Source organism: Mustelus asterias, chromosome 7, assembly GCF_964213995.1.
Source record: "Mustelus asterias chromosome 7, sMusAst1.hap1.1, whole genome shotgun sequence".
NCBI lineage: Eukaryota > Metazoa > Chordata > Chondrichthyes > Carcharhiniformes > Triakidae > Mustelus > Mustelus asterias.
Window position 1 is genome coordinate 2,432,546 of NC_135807.1, and position 19,903 is coordinate 2,452,448.

The following is a 19,903-nucleotide window of genomic DNA, read 5'->3' on the forward strand; positions in this document are numbered from 1 at the left end:
CATCTTTCAGATGAGATGTTAAACCAAGGCCCTGTCTGTCATCTCAGGTACTTGGCAGGAGAGTTCTCCTGGTTTCCAGGCCAACATCCCTCGAGCAACATGACAACAAACAGATAATCTGTTCATTGCTGTTTGAGGGATCTTGTTATGTGTAAATTGTCTTCCACATTCCATATATACAGCACTGATTACACTTCAACAGGATTTAATTGGTGTTAGTCACTTTGGGATTGGTCCTGTACTTATGAAAGATTTCTACACAAATCCAAAGTCTGTCTTTCCTGAACTAGACTTGCCCTCTTCCACTCCACCCGTACACTCACTCCCAGTGACTAATGCCAGCCTGACTCAACCACAGTATTTCTCAACTCCAACCTTTCCTGCAGTTTCCTGGACTGACTCGGAGCTTACCAGGATGAGGAAGTACGTCAGTCTGGAAGAGGCCATAATTCACATCCCTATCTTGATGTGGGTCTGTTGAAATGATTCTTGTTGAAGTGGTCTATCCAAAAGTAAAATGCATTGACCCTTGCTGATGTCAGTCAGTCCTGTTTGTCATTCACTATTCAAATCTTGCCCTCCTACCATGGTTTGATTCCCTTCTTCGGCCTTTCTGTGTAAAACCCAAGCTTGTCCTTTCTTTCCTGTTTCTAATCCTCCGACTTTGCTCATGAGCCTTCTGGCCTGCATACCCATTCCAGGACTTGACTTTCTCTTTAGTCTTGGGCCAATCTGCCTGCAGTTTCACCAACACACTCTGTGACTTGGTTTAATTCTATTGAAATCAACCATGATTGAATGGTGGAGTGGACTCGATGGGCCGAATGGCCTTACTTCCGCTCCTATGTCTTATGGTCTTATGGTCTTATTTGTTCCTGGTTTCCAAGATTCGAGGGGAAGGTGGGGGGAGGAACTTGTCAATTACTGACACCAGCTGTCATTTCTGATGCTGCCACAGGGAGGCAGTATTGTATCACTATTACCATTGCAAGCTGCTTTCATTGTTAAAACCTGAGTACTGAACTGCCTGTTTCCTTGTGGTGAGCTTTGTAATTTCTCCAGCTTTATGACTTCATGAATTTGTCCCAAGTTGCCCTTGAGAAGATGATGGGTAGCTCTCTTGAGGACTGGGTACACCCACACTTCTCTGTGTGTGTGTTTGTGTGTGTGTGTGTGTGTCCTGAGACTGGGACCCTGACATGACCTCATGCTCTCGTTATGGGATGTAAGGGCCTGTGATTGGAGGAGCAGCTCCTTAAAGATTCTTCGCATCCACTTACCTGTCGTACTGGTATTTTTGCACAGTGGCTTTGAGGGTACATAGAATGGATTTGCAGGCTGCATGTGAGCCATGGCTTGGATTAGCCTGAGGTAGAATGTGTTGTTGGCGCTGTACTCATGCAGACAAGTGGAGAGTATTCCATCACACTCCTGACTTGAGCGTTGTAGATGGTGGACAGGCTTTGGGGAGTCAGGAGCTGAGTTACTGTATTAGGAAGTAAAGCTGGACTTGTGAACATACAAACTGGGAACTGTCCAACTTTCCCTCAGAAGACAATCTATACATTCCTGGTATTAGTCTACTAAACCTTCTCTGAACTATTTCTAATGTATTTACATCTTTCCTTAAATAAGGAGATCAATACTGCACACAGTATTTGATTTGATTTATTATTGTCACATGTATTAACATACAGTGAAAAATATTGTTTCTTGCCCACTATACAGACAAAGCATACCGTTCATAGAGAAGGAAATGAGAGAGTGCAGAATGTAGTGTTACAGTCATAGCTAGGGTGTAGAGAAAGATCAACTTAATGCGAGGTAGGTCCATTCAAAAGTCTGACAGCAGCAGGGAAGAAGCTGTTCTTGAGTCGGTTGTGACCTCAGACTATTGTTTCCCGAAGGAAGAAAGTGGGAGAGAGAATGTCTGGGGCGCTTGGGGTCCTTAATTATGGTGGCTGCTTTGCAGAGGCAGCGGGAAGTGTAGACAGAGTCAGTGGATGGGAGGCTGGTTTGCGTGATGGATTGAGCTACATTCACGACCTTTTGTAGTTCCTTGTGGTCTTGGGCAGAGCAGGAGCCATACCAAGCTGTGATACAACCAAAAAGAATGCTTTCCATGGTGCATCTGTAAAAGTTGGTGAGAGTTGTAGCTGACATGCCAAATTTCCTTAGTCTTCTGAGAAAGTAGAGGCATTGGTGGGCTTTCTTAACTATAGTGTCGGCATGGGGGGACCAGGACAGGTTGTTGGTGATCTGGACACCTAAAAACTTGAAACTCTTGACCCTTTCTACTTCGTCCCCATTGATGTAGACAGGAGCATGTTCTCCTTTTACGGTTCCTGAAGTCGATGACTATCTCCTTCGTTTTGTTGACATTGAGGGAGAGATTATTGTTGCTGCACCAGTTCACCAGATTCTCTCTCATTCCTGTACTCTCTCATCATTGTTTGAGATCCGATCCACTACGGTGGTGTCGTCAGCAAACTTGAAAATCGAACTGGAGGAGAATTTGTCCACAGTCATAGGTGTATAAGGAGTATAGTTGGGGGCTGAGAACACAGCCTTGTGGGGCACCGGTGTTGAGGATGATCATGGAGGAGGTGTTGTTGCCTATTCTAACTGATTGTGATCTGAGAGTGAGGAAGTTCAGGATCCAGTCACAGAGGGAGGTGCAGAGGCCCAGGCCACGGAGTTTGGAGATGTGTTTTGTGGGAATATTAGCGTTGGAAGGCTGAGTTGTAGTCAATAAATAGGAGTCTGACATAGGTGTCCTTGTTATTTAAGTGTTCCAGCATTGAGCAGGGCCAGGGAAATGGCGTCTGCTGTGGACCTATTGCAGCGATAGGCAAACTGTAGTGGGTCCAGGTAGTCTGGGCGGCTGAAATTGATTCGTGACATGACTAACCTTTCGAAGCACTTCGATTTCAGAGCCACCAGCCGATAGTCATTAAGACACGCTGCTTGGTTTTTCTTAGGTACCGGGATGATGGTCTTCTTCTTGAAGCAGATGGGGACCTCAGATTGTTGTAAAGAGATGTTGAAGATGTCTGAATAGCCCCGTCAGCTGATCCGCACAGGATCTGAGTGCACATCTGGGTACCCCATCCGGGCCAGTCACTTTCTGTGGGTTTGACCTTCGAGAAAGCTGCTCTGACATCTGCAATGGTGACCCCTGATACAGGTTCATCCAGGGTGGAGGGCATGCTCTCGCTGACCTCTTGCTCGAAATGGGCATAGAATGCATTGAGCTCATCAGGGAGGGGTGCGTTAGAGCCGGCCATTTTACATGCCTTCATCTTGTAGCCTGTTATGTCTTGCAGACCCTGCTATAGTCGGCAGGGTTCGGTGTGGCTCGCCTGGGACTCTAGTTTGATCCAGTACTCTGTCTTTTGGCATGTTTGATGGATCTCCTTAGATCGTATCTGGCTTTCTTGTGTCGGTCAGTGTCGCCTGACTTGAACGCCTCAGACCTGGACTTCAGCAAGCAGTGGATATCCCTGTTCATCCATGGTTTCCGGTTGGGGAACACACGGATTTGCTACTTTGGCACACAGTCTTCTACATACTTACTAATGAAGTCAGTTACTGTAGTGGCGAACTCATTCAGGCTGGTTGCAGAGATTTTAAATACTGACCAGTCCACTGGCTCCAAGCAGTCCTGTCGGAGATCATCTGATTCCTGATGTGGTCTCACTAGTGTCCTGTACAACTGAAACATAATCTTCCTACTTTTATATTCAATTCCCCTTGCAATAAACAATAATATTCTGCTTGTTTTTCTAATTACCTGCAGAGTGGATAATATTTATCTAAATTAATTCTCTTTCTGCTCTTCCTCTCAAAATGGACAATTTCACATTTTCCCCACATTAAAACTCCATTTGCCAGATCTTTGCCCACTGTGCCATTGTGCTGGGGGCGGCACGGTGACACATTGGTTAGCACTGCTGCCTCACAGTGCCAGGGACCCGGGTTCGATTCCCGGCTTGGTTCACTGTGTGGAGTCTGCATGTTCTCCCCGTGTCTGCGTGGGTTTCCTCTGGGTGCTCTGGTTTCCTCCCACAGTCCAAAGATGCGGAGGTTAGGTGAATTGGCCACGCTAAATTGAGCCTCAGTGTACCTGAACAGGCGCCGGAGTGTGGCGACTTGGGGATTTTCACAGTAACTTCATTGCAGTGTTAATGTAAGCCTACGTGTGACTAATAAATAAACTTTAAGACTCACTTACATCCTCTTGTAGCCTCATTATGTTGTCTTTGTCATTTACTTTTATAGAACAGTACAGCACAGGAACAGGCCCTTCGGCCCACGATGTGGTCATAGAATCCCTACAGTGCAGGAGGCGGCCATCTGGCTCCTTGAGCCTGCACTGACCACAATCCCACCCAGGCCCTATCCCCATAATCCCATGCATTTACCCTGCTAATTCCCCCCTGACATAGGGGAAGTTTAGCATGGTCAATCAACCTAACCTGCATATCTTTGGACGGTGGGAGGAAACCGGAGCACTCGGAGGAAACCCACACAGACATGGGGAGAATGTGCAAACTCCATACAGACAGTGACCCGAGGCCAGCATTGAACCTGGGTCCCTGGCGCTGAGGTAGCAGTACTGACCACTATGCCATTGTATTGAACATGGTGCCAAACATAACTAATCCCTTCTGTCTGTCCTTGTTCCATATCTCTCTAATCCTTGCGTATTCATGTGCTTATCTGAAAGCCCCTTAAACGCTCCAATCATAACAAAGGTTTCATGGCTAGCATTTAATTCCATGTTTTAAATAAATTGAATTTAAATTCCACCAGCTACCACGGTGGGATTTGAACTTGTGACTGCAGCCTGGGCCTGTGGATCGCTAGTCCTGTGACATACCCCAGTCTGTCTTTGTGTCATCAGTAAATTTAGCAACCATCTCCTCAGTCCCTTCATCCAAATCATTTACCTCAATTGTAAAAAGTTGAGTCCCCAGCACTGATCCCTGTGGCACAATTCTGTGTATGTTGCTGTCTCCGTGTGCTTGTGGGTTTAGATGGGGGACTGAGTAGTTTTGTGGTATAAGACTAGGGCAGTGCATGGAAATTGTTCCCCTGAAACACTGGCCCCATGTTGTGTGAAAGGTAGATTAGAAATCTAACCACTTCCCTTAATACATGTACTTTTTTTTCACAGGTTGTACTTCCACTAACACAAACTAACCAACAGCGATGCCTTCTGACTTGGCCAAGAAAAAGGCAGCAAAGAAGAAGGAAGCCGCAAAAGCTCGTCAGCGTAAACCCAAGAACACGGATGGGCCTGAGGAGAACGGTGATGTTGGTGCAGAGGAAGTGGTGAATGGTGAAAGGCCACAGATGAATGGCTCTTCTGTTCATGATGCAGGTTTGGGTTTAGTCGGGCAATGCCCAGCATCCCTCTCTGTGAAGGCTCTCTGTTCATTCCCTTACACCTGTGCAGACATTGTCTGTTCTGTAGTTTGAATGCAGTCTGATTCTGGGTATCTAATGGGAGGTGCCAGAAAGGCTACGTAATAGTTAAGTCAGTGGTTCCATACCTTTTGTATGTCACAGCACATTTTTATCCTTTAAAAAATGTTGATGTGTACCTGTTTTCTCCAACTGAACTGCCTGCTAACAAAAACCCCTTTTCTCTGAAACCTAAAAGCACTTTGATTTGATTTATTGTCACGTGTATTAGCATATAGTGAAAAGTGTTGTTTCTTGTGCATTATACAGACAAAGCATACTGTTCATAGAGAAGGAAAGGAGAGATTGCAGAATGTAGTGTTACAGTCATAGCTAGGGTGTAGAGAAAGATCAACTTAATGTGAGGGAGGTCCATTCAAAAGTCTGATGGCAGCAGGGAAGAAGCTGTTCTTGAGTCGGTCGGTATGTGTCTTCAGACTATTGTATCTTTTTCCTGACGGAAGAAGGTGGAAGAGAGAATGTCTGGGGTGTGTGGGGTCCTTAATTATGCTGGCTGCTTTTCCAATCCATCATGCAAACCAGCCTCCCGTCCATTGACACATCCACAGAGTCAATGGATGGGAGGCTGGTTTGAGTGATGGATTGGGCTTCGTTCACGACCCTTTGTAGTTTCTTGCGGTCTTGGGCAGGGCAAGAGCCACACCAAGCTGTGCTACAACCAGAAAGAATGCTTTCTATGGTGCATCTGTAAATGTTGGTGAGAGTCGTAGTGGACATGCCAAATTTCCTTAGTCCTCTGAGAAAGTAGAGGCGTTGGTGGGCTTTCTTAACTATAGTGTCGGCATGGGGGAACCAGGACAGGTTGTTGGTGATCTGGACCCCCAAAAACTTGAAGCTCGCGACCATTTCTACTTTGTCCCCATTGATGTAGACAGGGGCATGTTCTCCCTGAAGTCAATGACAATCTCCTTCATTTTGTTGACATTGAGGGAGAGATTATTGTTGCCGCACCAGTTCACCAGATTCTCTATCTCATTCCTGTACTCTGTCTCGTCATTGTTTGGGATCCGACCCACAATGGTGGTGTCATCAGCAAATTTGAAAATAGAGTTCAAGTTACGTTTTGATACAATTTTCATTAGTTGAAGCAATTTACAATGAAAGCCTTATCGCCAGTTTGATGTCAAATACAATATTTCTTATTGAAAATATGCACAATTTAAAAGTGTTTCCCATTAAAGATTTCAATGGTTTTCAGTTTTTTAAGCCTGCATTTCTGAATGTGAAAGTTAAATGAAGGAAATATTGTGGGCATTTTAGCAGCAATGTTAGTGTGACACCTGGACCTGCCTCTCCTGATCCAGGGCTCACTGCTGACAGAGCAACTCACAAGCCTTGCTCGCCTGTGTGAGGTCGAGTATGGTTTTTCCAGCAGGATTCGATGCAGCTTAAACATCACAATCCACACACACTCGCTTATTCCTGCCAAAGGGCCAGTTCTAATCTGAAGCCTTGAAGTTTGTCTGTAGCCGTCAGTGTTTTTTTTATATAGAATCCCTACAGTGCAAAAGGAGGCCAGAGGCCAACTTCATTGCAGTGTTAATGTAAGCCTATTTGAGATACTAATAAATACATTTGGCCCATTGAGTCCCTGCTAATCCCCCTGACACCTGAAGGAAACCCATGCAGACATGGGGAGAATGTGCAAGCTCCACGCACACAGTGACCCAAGCCGAGAATTGAACCTGGGTCCCTGGCGCTGTGAGGTAGCAGTGCTAACCACTGTGCCATCCCTCCATTTTAACATTCAGCTCATTCAGATGGCTGAATATAACAAAGATGTGCAAGCTGAGTATTCCAAGAATGATCATGTATTAAGTGTGTGTGGCAGTTGATACAGAGGCGAAAACTCTTTCAATGCATTACGGAGCTCATAAACAGGAGAGAGGACCTTCCCCTGAGACAGCCAGCGCATGTCTGTGTGCATGAGTAAACTCTGGTACTCGGCTCCCATCTTTTCACACGCCATAGTAAACAAGTGCACTTTCAAAGGGTGTAATTTTATATAGAAATCATAGACACCCTACAGTGCAGAAGGAGGCCATTCGGCCCATCGAGTCTGCACCGACCACAATCCCACCCCGGCTCTACCCCCACATATTTACCCGCTAATCCCTCTAACCTACGCATCCCAGGACTCTAAGGGGCAATTTTTAACCTGGCCAATCAACCTAACCCGCACATCTTTGGACTGTGGGAGGAAACCGGAGCACCCGGAGGAAACCCACGCAGACACGAGGAGAATGTGCAAACTCTACACAGACAGCGACCCGAGCCGGGAATCGAACCCGGGACCCTGGAGCTGTGAAGCAGCAGTGCTAACCACTGTGCTACCGTGCCGCCCCAATTTATGATTTTCACTGCTTGGTCTGATACCAGTTAACTCGGGTGGCATTGTTTTGGCAGCACAGGTTTCATGATGCTGGATAATGTGGCTGACTTGGATGTCAGGATTCTGTTCGTTCTTCTTCCTCATAAATCCTTTGATGTTTTCTGTTACTGGAGTTGCTCCATCAGTGCAGATGCTGTTGCAATTGGTTCAGTTACAATTGTTTTTAAGTAGGTTTGACACAAAAGGTTTCATCTTTGGTCGCATGACTGGGCAATTCTTCGCAAAAGGATAAATTCTCTTTGATAGGATCCTTATCGATATATCTGACATGAGTTGGCAGCCCACACTAATATCTACGGAGTCATCAATTTTCAGGGCAGATTTTCCACTCATTTCTACCTTCTCTTGATGCACCTGTTCAATGTCTATCTTCGCTCTTGGAACCCCTCGGAGTCCAGGATGACTTGCTTCCACACTGAGTTCTCAGGTGACTATGCGGCCTACAGTCTCTGTTGCTGATGGGGCAGACGGTGGTTGGCAGAATGGGTGGGTGGGGTGCCTACGTTGCCAGGCGCACTCTTCGCTGTTGATGCTTAGCTTCAGCTTGCTCTCGGTGATACAGCTCGATGTTCAGCTCCTTCCCTGATGTCTTCCCTCCACTCTGGGCGGTCTTGGTCCAGGGATTCCCAGATGTTGGTGGGAATGTAGCACCTTTTCAAGGGAGCTTTGAGGGTGCCCTTGAAGCATAGATACATAGACTACGTCTGTGCTGTAAACGTCTATTTGGCCCACCTTGTCCATGCTGGTCAACACTACACTAATTCCATTTCCCAGCACCTGGCATTTAGCCCTGGAGGTTATGATCACGCAAGTGAATATCTAAATAATTCTTAAATACTCCAAGAGTTTCTGACTCAATCACCCTTTCAGGCAGTGAGTTCCAGACTCCCATCATCTGTGTGAAAAAGTTTCTCCTCAACTTCCCTCTTAACCTTCTCCATCCATCTTATGCCCTCCAGTAATTGACCCCTCGACTAATGGAAAAATTGCTTTCCTATTCACCCAGTCTATGCACCTCATCATCTTATACACCTCTATCAGGTCCTCTCTCAACCTTCACTGCTCCAAGGAGCACAGTCTCAGCCTATCCAATCGTTCCTCATAGCTCAGACCCTCCAGCCCAGACACACCCTCTCCAATGCAATCATATCCTCCCGATAATGTGGTGGCCAGAACTGCACACACTACTCCAGTTGTGGCCTAACCAGCGTTTTATACAGTTACATAAGAACATAAGAAATAGGAGCAGGAGTGGCCATCTAGCCCCTCGAGCCTGCCCCGCCATTCAATAAGATCATGGCTGATCTGAAGTGGATCAGTTCCACTTATCCGCCTGATCCCTATAACCCCTAATTCCCTTACCGATCAGGAATCCATCTAGCTGTGATTAAACATATTCAACGAGGTAGCCTCCACCACTTCAGTGGGCAGAGAATTCCAAAGATTCACCACCCTCTGAGAGAAGAAGTTCCTCCTCAACTCTGTCCTAAACTGACCCCCCTTTATTTTGAGGCTGTGCCCTCTAGTTCTAACTTCCTTTCTAAGTGGAAAGAATCTCTCCACCTCTACCCTATCCAGCCACTTCATTATCTTTTATAGGTCTCTATAAGATCCCCCCTCGGCCTTCTAAATTCCAATGAGTACAAACCCAATCTGCTCAGTCTCTCCTCATAATCAACACCCCTCATCTCTGGTATCAACCTGGTGAACCTTCTCTGCACTCCCTCCAAGGCCAATATATCCTTCCGCAAAGAAGGGGACCAATACTGCACACAGGCCTCACCAATGCCCTGTACAGATGCAGCAAGACATCTCTGCTTTTATATTCTATCCCCCTTGCGATATAGGCCAACAGCCCATTTGCCTTCTTGATCACCTGTTGCACCTGCAGATTGGGTTTTTGCGTCTCATGCACAAGGACCCCCAGGTCCCTTTGCACAGTAGCATGTTGTAATTTTTTTCCATTTAGATAATCCAATTTGCTATTATTTCCTCCAAAGTGAATAACCTCGCATTTGTCAACGTTATACTCCATCTGCCAGATCCTCGCCCACTCACTCAGCCTGTCCAAATCTCTCTGCAGACCTTCTACGCCCTCCACACGATTCACTTTTCCACTTATCTTTGTGTCGTCTGCAAACTTTGTTACCTTACACTCAGTCCCCTCCTCCAGATCGTCTATATAAATGGTAAATAGTTGAGGCCCCAGTACCGATCCCTGCGGCATGCCACTAGTTACCATCTGCCAACCAGAAAAGCACCCATTTATTCCGACGCTCTGCTTCCTGTCGGATAGCCAATCCCCAATCCACGCTAACACCCTACCCCCAACTCCGTGTGACCCAATCTTCTTCAGCAACCTTTGGTGAGGCACCTTATCAAAGCGTGGCCATCCTGCTCTTGTATTCTATGCCTCAGCTAAGAAAGACAAGTATGCCATATGCCTTCTTAACCACCTTATCTTGATTAATAAGGGAATCGGGGGTTATGGGGAAAAGGCAGGAGAATGGGGATGAGAAAAATATCAACCATGATTGAATGGTGGAGCAGACTCGATGGACCGAGTGGCCTAATTCTGCTCCTATATCTTATGGTCTTATCTCCCTGCCCTCTTCAGGGATTTGTGGATATACATTCCAAGGTACCTCTGATCTTCAGTACTTTCTAGGTCCTACTATTCATAGTGTAATCCTTTGCCTTGTTAGCCCTCCCACTTTTCCTGGTTGAATTCCATTTGCCATTGCTCTGCGCATCCGACCAGTCCACTGACATCCTTCTGCAGCCTACAGCTATCCTCTTCGCCATTTACCAACCAGTTTTTGTATTATCCATGAACCTCTTGATCATACCCAATATATTCAAGTCCAAATCACTAATGTACATCACAAATAGCAAGGGCCCCAGCACCGAGCCCCATGGAACACCACAAAACAGATTTCCCTTCACCATCACCCCCTGCTCTCTGTGTCTCAGTACATTTTGGATCCAATGTGTCACTTTGCCTTGGATCCCATGGGCCCTTACTTTCTTGACCTATCTGATATGAGGGACCTTATCAAAGACCTTGCTAAAGTCCGTATAGACCACATTAAATATATTACCCTCATCAACGCTCCTGGTTACCGCCTCAAAAAAAAATTGATTAGGCTTGCCAAGCACAACCTTCCCTGAACAAATCCGTGCTGATTGGCCCGTGCTGACTATCCCAGTGCTGATATATTCTGTCCTTTGGGATTCTTTCTAGTCGTCTTTTGGCGATCGCTCACTAATGAGTGTGATTGTCAGCTAAGAAACTCTGTTACTGATCATGGATTCTGTGGGTCCTTGTGTGGGTGATGAGCCTGATCCTAGAGCCACATCTTTGACCGCATACTTGGCAGGCGTTTCCAGGAGGGTGGGTTTAATCCTTGGACTTGAGATCACTGGGATTCCTTTTCCAGGCCTCCTCTTGCTGTCTGGTATCCTCAAAGAATTATGTCTCTTCAATCAGGAGGTTCCTCCAAGTAGGTCTCTTCTGAGCAAGAGTCTTCCAGTCATTGATGTCAATGTTGCATTTCTTGAGGTAAGCCTTCAGGGAGTCTTTGAATCTTCCTTGAGCTGGGTGAAGAAGATTTGCTTTGACAGTCGGGACTCTGACATCCTAAGCACATGGCTCGCCCAGCAGAGTTGGTTTTGGATGATCATTGTCTCAATTCTGGTGCTCTTGGCTCCTTCAAGGATGCAGATATTAGTACGCCTATCCTCCCAGGTGATGCAGGGAACCCATCTCAGACAGCTTTGATGGTAACTCTTCAGGGCCTTGAGATGGCATCTGGACATAGTTAAGTTCCTGAGCCGTGTGCAAGAATTGGGAGGACGACTGCCTTGTAAATAAGGATCTTGGTGTCAACACGAATGGCACATTCGTCAAAGACTTTAGGCCAATAAGGACCAATGTTTTGACCTTGTTTAATCATTCACGAGGGTAGATGCCAAGAATGCGAATCATAGCTATGGGAAAAGTTGCATCATGCTAGGGTGAGTGAGGACTACTCACTGGAAATAGCGTGTTTGCTTCTCATCTCTACAATATTGCAAAAGAGATGTCAAGCCATTGGAGATGGTGCAAGAAGTAATTTACAAAGATAGTTATTTGTTAGTTCTATTTATCAGAAAAATTGAATTGGCTATGGCTATCAACTCTGGAAAAGTCTTCTAATAAGATGTTTATAATTATCAGATGGTTTGATAGCTTTGTGCAGAGAAAGTGTTTCTACTTGTGGGGAAGGCCAACAGGAGGGGGTGAGGGGGAATAGAAGGATTTACTGATAGGGTGAGATGACGAGGGTAGGAGAAGGTGGGGCATGAACACTGGCATTGGCCAGCTGGGCTGAATGGCCTGTTCCTGTGCTCACTCGGTGCCATCATTTTTAAGAAAGAAGAGACTGTCCTGTAGCATCAGGTGTTCACTAAGAACTAAACATCAGTTCAACTCCTAGACTGACCATTTAGGCTGAATAACACCCTCTGTACTAGCTCTTGTGTTGTGTAGCTTGCTGTTTTCTCAATCATCCCTATCCTATCCTGCACTGCTGCCTCTGAATTGTGACATGATTTCTCCTCCCACAGGAATAGCACAAATTACCAATGAGCTGGATGATTTTGAACTGAAGAAGGCAGCAGCACGAGCAGTCACGGGTGTACTGGCCTCGCACCCCAACAGTACAGATGTTCACATCATTAATTTGTCGCTCACATTCCATGGTCAGGAACTACTGAGTGACACTAAGCTGGAACTGAACACTGGCCGTCGTTATGGGTTGATTGGTCTCAATGGCACTGGTAAGATTACAGGCTCGGTGAGCAAGGGTACTTGTGGCTTGTAACACTAAAGTGTTTAGGGAGTTGACAGCTACTGGCCACAATTTTAACAGTTGCTTTTCCTCCTTGGGTGTGGGAGTAAATTTTGTGAAGCACTTTCAAAAGCTGAAGGAAATGGCTATATCAGGAAGCCTTGACAGTAATATGTTGTCACCCTTTGGGGTGGCACAGACTGGCACTGTGAGACTGGGACACACTGGGTGTGTGGCATTCCAGCCAATGAGTTTGGGATTAAGAGGCACTTTTTCAGAGCATTGAGTTGGGGCCCTTGACTATCTTGGTAATAGTTGGATTTTCTGAATAGTGTAAAGAGTAGCTAAAGTAAATGTTGGACCCTTAGTAGACGAGAAGGGGGATTTAATAATGGGAAACAACGAAATGGCCGAGACCTTAAACAAGTTTTTTGTGCCGGTCTTCACGGTAGAGGACACAAATAGCTTACCGAAAATTGACAGTCGTGGGACTGTAGGGAGTGAGGTCCTTAAAACGATTACTATTACTAAAGAGGTAGTGCTTGGTAGGCTAATGGGACTAAAGGTAGACAAGTCCCCGGGCCCAGATGGAATGCATCCCAGGGTACTGAAAGAAATGGCAGAAGTAATAGCAGATGCGTTGGTTGTAATTTATCAAAATTCGCTGGACTCTGGGGAAGTGCCGGCTGATTGGAAAACAGCTAATGTGACGCCACTGTTTAAAAAAGGAGGTAGACAAAAGGCGGGTGACTACAGGCCGGTTAGCTTAACGTCCATAGTTGGGAAATTGCTGGAATCCATCATTAAAGAAGAAATAGCAGGACACCTGGAAAAAAATGGTTCGATCAAGCAGATGCAGCATGGATTCGTGAAGGGAAAGTCGTGTTTGACAAATTTACTGGATTTTTATGAAGATGTAATGAGTGCAGTTGACAGAGGGGAACCGGCGGATGTGGTGCTTTTAGATTTCCAGAAGGCGTTCGATAAGGTGCCTCACAAAAGGTTGCTGCAGAAGATTAAGGTACACGGAGTTGGGGGTAAAGTGTTAGCGTGGATTGAGGATTGGCTATCCAACAGGAAGCAGAGAGTCGGAATAAATGGGTGCTTTTCTGGTTGGCAGTTGGTGACTAGTGGTGTGCCGCAGGGATCGGTGCTGGGGCCTCAACGGTTCACCATATACATAGACGATCTGGAGGAGGGGACCGAGTGTAGGGTAACAAAGTTTGCGGATGACACAAAGATGAGTGGGAAAGTGACTTGTGTGGAGGATGCGGAAAGTCTGCAGAGAGATTTGGATAGGCTAAGTGAGTGGGCGAGGATCTGGCAGATGGAGTATAACGTTGACAAGTGTGAGGTTATCCACTTTGGAAGGAATAATAGTAAAATGGACTATTATTTAAATGGTGAAAAATTACAACATGCTACTGTGCAGAGGGACCTGGGGGTCCTTGTGCATGAATCGCAAAAACTCAGTTTGCAGGTGCAGCAGGTAATCAAGAAGGCAAATGGAATGTTGGCCTTTATCGCGAGAGGGATGGAGTATAAAAGCAGGGAGGTCTTGCTGCAATTGTACAAGGTACTGATGAGGCCGCAACTAGAGTACTGTGTGCAATTTTGGTCCCCTTATTTGCGGAAGGATCTACTGGCCTTGGAGGGAGTACAGAGAAGGTTCACCAGGTTGATACCAGAAATGAGGGGGTTAGCTTATGAGGAGAGATTGAGTAGATTGGGCCTGTATTCGTTGGAGTTTAGAAGGCTGAGGGGAGATCTTATAGAGACATATAAGATAATGAAGGGGCTCGACAGGGTAGAGCCAGAGAGATTCTTTCCATTTAGAAAGGAAAGAAGAACTGGAGGACACAGCCTCAAAATAAGGGGGAGTCAGTTTAGAACAGAGTTGAGGAGGAACTTCTTCTCTCAGAGGGTAGTGAATCTCTGGAATTCTCTACCCATTGAAGCAGTGGAGGCCAACTCATTAAATATGTTTAAGTCACAGGTAGATAGATTTCTGATCAATAAGGGAATTAAGGGTTATGGGGAGCGGGTGGGTAAGTGGAACTAAACCACTATCAGATCAGCCATGATCTTATTGAATGGCGGGGCAGGCTCGAGGGGCTAGATGGCCTACTCCTGCTCCTATTTCTTATGTTCTTAAGTTCTCAGGGACAGTGCTGTTTTCACAGGTTATTTCATCTCTTATCCCTTGTAACAAAATGGAGTCTGCAGATGCGGAGATAGAAATGTAGAAACTGGTTCTTGACTCTTATTGATGTCTCCTTCTTTCTCCAGGTAAATCCATGCTGCTGTCTGCTCTGGGTCACCGGGAGTTGCCAATACCAGAACACATTGACATTTACCACCTCACACGGGAGATGCCGCCCAGTGATAAAACCCCACTCGATTGTGTGATTGAAGTTGATAAGGAACGTATAGAATTAGAAAAGGAGGCAGAGCGTCTTGCCCATGAAGACTGTAACTATCCATTTGCACTTTGTTTTCCTGTTTGTATTGGTTACAGTTTGTGTTCTGACAGTGGGTTAAAGTTGGTCTCTAGTATTAACGGGTAGAATGAAAGAAGCCGGTTTGAAGCCTCCTTTCAGTAATGTAGTGAATTTCTATTAATCTGGTTTGCACTCGTCAAAACTCTGCATTGCTGCAAGATTCTGTGTGTTGTAAATTTCCCCAAATTAAAGATGCAGCTGGGGTTTATTGCTCTGAGGCTATTACCAAGGCCAGGCTGTCCAAACAGGATTGGGCTCTGTCTGTTACTGACCATTAACACAGATCACTAAATTATTACACACCAGAAACCTGGAGGAAGTGGTTTGTGAACGATTGCAAATTGAAATGCTGATTGAGATTTATCTGTGGTGCAAATACAGATGCAGCTTTAAAGGCTGGTTCTGGGGAAATTATTTTGCAATGAGTTACATTACCTGAGCTTTGGCTGAAAGCCGCAGGGTGGCCCAACTCTTCCAGTCAGCATCAGGAGTTAGTGCTTATAACTTCCTAAACGTGCATTTACAAGGAGCTGCTTCTGCTTTGGTTGTGTCAGTGTCGCACACTAACATCCCTATTCTGCCAACATGTGAATGTGGCGATGACCAGATAAATATATATTTTTCTGGTTGACTGTGGGATAGATATTGACCAGTACAGCAAGGATAGCTACTTTAAAATAATGACATGGGATCTTTTACCCGAATGTTTAACGTTTCATCATAAAGATGGCATTGTTCACCCAGTTCTGTACTCTAGTGTTAACCCTGATTTTTATGTCCTGGGAGTGGGGCTGTGGTGTGCAGAGTAATTGTCCTGAGTTCCCACTGCATTACATGAATGCTGGGCAGTGTGTTGGGCTGCTTTCTTTGTGCTGTTGGTGCAGCCTTTGCATTTGTAGGGTTCTGTTGGAGATCCGAATGTGGTGAAGTGTGAAAGATGTGGTCTTTTACTCTGACATGTTCAAACTCTGAGTACTGCCACTCCAACTGTGGATAGTCATAGAGTCATAGAGGTTTACAGCATGGAAACAGGCCCTTTGGCCCAACTTGTCCATGCCGCCCTTTTTTATAAAACCCCTAAACTAATCCCAATTGCCCGCATTTGGCCCATATCCCTCTATACCCATCGTACCCGTGTAACTATCTAAAGGCTTTTTAAAAGATAAAATTGTACCCGCCTCTACTACTACCTCTGGCAGCTTGTTCCAGACACTCACCACCCTCTGTGTGAAACAATTGCCCCTCTGGACACTTTTGTATCTCTCCCCTCTCACCTTAAACCTATGCCCTCTAGTTTTAGACTCCCCTACCTTTGGGAAAAGATATTGACTATCTACCTTGTCTATGCCCCTCATTATTTTATAGACCTCTAGGTCACCCCTCAGCCTCCTACGCTCCAGAGAAAAAAGTCCCAGTCTATCCAGCCTCTCCTTATAACTCAATCCATCAAGTCCCGGTAGCATCATAGTAAATCTTTTCTGCACTCTTTCTAGTTTAATAATATCCTTTCTATAATAGGGTGACCAGAACTGTACACAGTATTCCAAGTGTGGCCTTACCAATGTCTTGTACAACTTCAACAAGACGTCCCAACTCCTGTATTCAGTGTTCTGACCGATGAAACCAAGCATGCCGAATGTTAGCGTCTGTGCATTGTGACCAGTAAAAATTGTGTTCTTTATACCAAACTGAACTTTACCTTCTGACCTTTGACCTTTGTCCCCAGCTGAGTGTGAGAAGCTTTTACAAATCTATGAGCGTTTGGAGGAATTGGATGCAGACAAGGCTGAAGTGCGAGCGTCACGAATTCTGCACGGCCTCGGGTTCTCGCCAGCCATGCAGCGGAAGATGATGAAGGATTTTAGTGGAGGCTGGAGGATGAGAGTGGCACTTGCCAGGTAACTGAGCATGAGGTAGCGATCTTGCATTGTGGGGAAGGGAAGGGTTTAACACCTGATTTTAGAATAAAGTGGACTGCACTTTACCTCTTTTGCTCTTTGCCCCACCCCCAATTTAATTGTTGCAGGCAGAGGTTTCTGGACCCACAATCTGCTTCCTCATTCACTTTCCAGTCTCTTGCCCCTATAGAACTTGTTAGCCCGGAACCTCAGCACAACCTTAATGTTTAAGAGGTGGTCAGGTTCTGTGGAAAGTAGCCTGTGCAGTGGCTTTCTCTTGAAGCATTCTGCTTCGCTGATTCCTGGCAGTCCTTATTGGAATTGGTGGATATAAAGTTATAATTCTCCAGTATTTATTAAACTTGATGCCAATAGCTTGGTTTGGCCAATGTTGGGGTTGTGCCTCAATATTCCTCCTTCAACACCACCTGGCTGTAAGGACGAGTACTGCAGTGACCAGAGTTAATTACTTCCCAATTTCCACTTTGGGCCAGTTTATTACAACTGGTCTCGATTGTATTTTAGTTCCTGGCTGTTCTTGATAGCTGTGGTTTGTGTTCTTTATTTTTCAGAGCACTATTTATCAAACCCTTCATGCTACTGTTAGATGAACCCACGAATCACCTGGATCTGGATGCCTGTGTCTGGCTGGAAGAAGAGCTGAAATTGTAAGTGTCTTGTGACTTTGTTTCTGTGATGCTGTTGTAGTGGATTCATTGCCAGGTTGTAAAGTGCGATGATGAGGCAATGCTGCCGTGAGGGATTCCGGTTGGCAAGAATATTTTTGGTGTAATTAAAGTCCTACAGCAGAGAAATGGGCCCTTCAGCCCACCATGTCTATGCCAACTGTCAAATACCAGTCTATACTAATCCCATTGACCAGCACTTGGCCCATAGCCTACTCTGCCTTGGCAATTTCCGTGCTCATCCAAATGCTGCTTAAATGTTGAGTACCTCCCTCCACCACCCTCAGACAGCACCTTCCATATTTCTTCCATCTTCTGGGTGATGAGTATTTTCCTCAGATCTGTTCTAAACTACTAACCCTAACCCTGTGCCCTCTGCCATGGGAAAAAGGTTTTTATGATCTACCCTATCTCTGCCCCTCATAATTTTGTATCCCTCTATCAGATCCCCCTCAGCCTCCTCTGCTCCAGAGAAATCACTCCTAACCTATCCCGTCTCTCCTCATAGCTGGGGTAATTCTAGGGCAAGTGTGTGTCTACCTTGGATGCTGTGCACTCGTGTTACAGTGAATATGTTTCAGATGGATGTGTTTACCTGAATCATAGAATAGTCGCAGCATAGAAGGAGGCTATTGGGCCCATCAGGTTTGTACTGGCTCTCCTGAAACCGCTATTAAGCTAACAAAACAACTGTCATCTGGTAGCCATGGAATTAAAGCACTCGTGGGTAAACACTGATGCCTTCCAAACGATGGCACAAGCCTTAAAATGAGAGGCAGACTATTCAGGGGTGACCAGATTTAGTGGAAATCTGCAACTCATTTACCCCAGAGGGATTTGTGATTGCTCAGGACAGCTGGAATTTTCATTCTGAAGAGAAATCGCTCTAGCTGGGTTGTGTGTGATGGGGAAAATGGAGCGAAGGCAGACAGAGCAATTTACCAAAGCTCTTAGGCACGCGGGAGCTGGAATATTTTGCTGACTCAGAAGGTTTGGCACCCGGGTTTTCTGGGTGTGGGCAAGTGTTAAAGGGCTGATCTATTTCTGCTCTCGCCTCGAGTTGCTGACTCTTGCTGCAGTCATCCTAGAAAGATTAATAAACAATCCGTATACAGGGAGTATCCTGCTGCTGTGGGAAATCCATCATCCAGCCTGGAGAGAGGTACACGCCGCCTGTTCCTGCCGGCCCCGGTAGGCGCATGCCCCACAACCAGCTGCTGCTCTGGGCTGCTGCTGCTGCTGGATCCCCTGACTTGCCGCTGAAATTGTTCCTTCTCTCGACCAAAGTAGTAATAGGTTTTTTTTTGGACTTTTTGTTAATTTTTTTGTACTGAATGTTGTAGTTGTTCACCGAATCACAGAATACTGCAGTACAGAAGAGGCCCTTCAGCCCATCGAGTCAGCACCGACGCATGAAATGCCCTGACCTGCCCACCTAATCCTACTTGTCCCATAGCCCTGAATGTTATGATGTGCCAAGTACTCATCCAGGTACTTTTTAAAGGATGTGAGGCATCCCGCCTCCACCACCCTCCCACGCAGCGCATTCCAGACCGTCACCACCCTCTGGTAAAAACGTTTTTCCTCACATCCCCCCCTAAACCTCCCACCCCTCACTTTTAACTTGTGTCCCCCTCGTAACTGACCCTTCAATCGAGGGGAACAGCTGCTCCTTATCCACCCTGTCCACGCCCCTCATAATCCTGTACACCTCAATCAGGTCGCCCTTCAGTCTTCCCTGCTCCAACGAAAACAACCCAAGCCTCTCCAACCTCTCTTCATAACTTAAATGCTCCATCCCAGGCAACATCCTGGTGAATCTCCTCTGCACCCCCTCCAATCCAATCACATCCTTCTGATAATGTGGTGACCAGAACTGCACACAGTGCTCCAGCTGTGGCCTCACCAAAGTTCTATACAACTCCAATGCAACTTTCCTGCTTTTCTAATCTATATGCCGATTGATAAAGGCGAGTGCGCCATATGCCTTTTTCACCACCTTATGAACCTGCCTTTCCGCTTCAGAGATCTATGGACAAACACGCCAAGGTCCCTTTGTTCTTTGGAACTTCCCAGTGTCAGACCTTTCACAGTATACTTCCTC

General features: G+C 45.9%; 1 protein-coding gene across 1 annotated transcript in view; it reads left to right on the forward strand.

Moving 5' to 3' along the window:
* The window catches only part of abcf2a (ATP-binding cassette, sub-family F (GCN20), member 2a), a 47,822-nt gene that overhangs the window by 10,195 nt on the left and 17,724 nt on the right, over positions 1-19,903 (forward strand). Inside the window, exons 2-6 of the mRNA XM_078215538.1 lie at positions 5,180-5,386; positions 12,491-12,703; positions 15,004-15,186; positions 16,942-17,113; positions 17,686-17,781. Of these exons, the coding sequence (XP_078071664.1) occupies positions 5,215-5,386; positions 12,491-12,703; positions 15,004-15,186; positions 16,942-17,113; positions 17,686-17,781 (836 nt within the window). The 5' untranslated portion in view covers positions 5,180-5,214. The remainder of the gene's footprint in view (positions 1-5,179; positions 5,387-12,490; positions 12,704-15,003; positions 15,187-16,941; positions 17,114-17,685; positions 17,782-19,903) is intronic.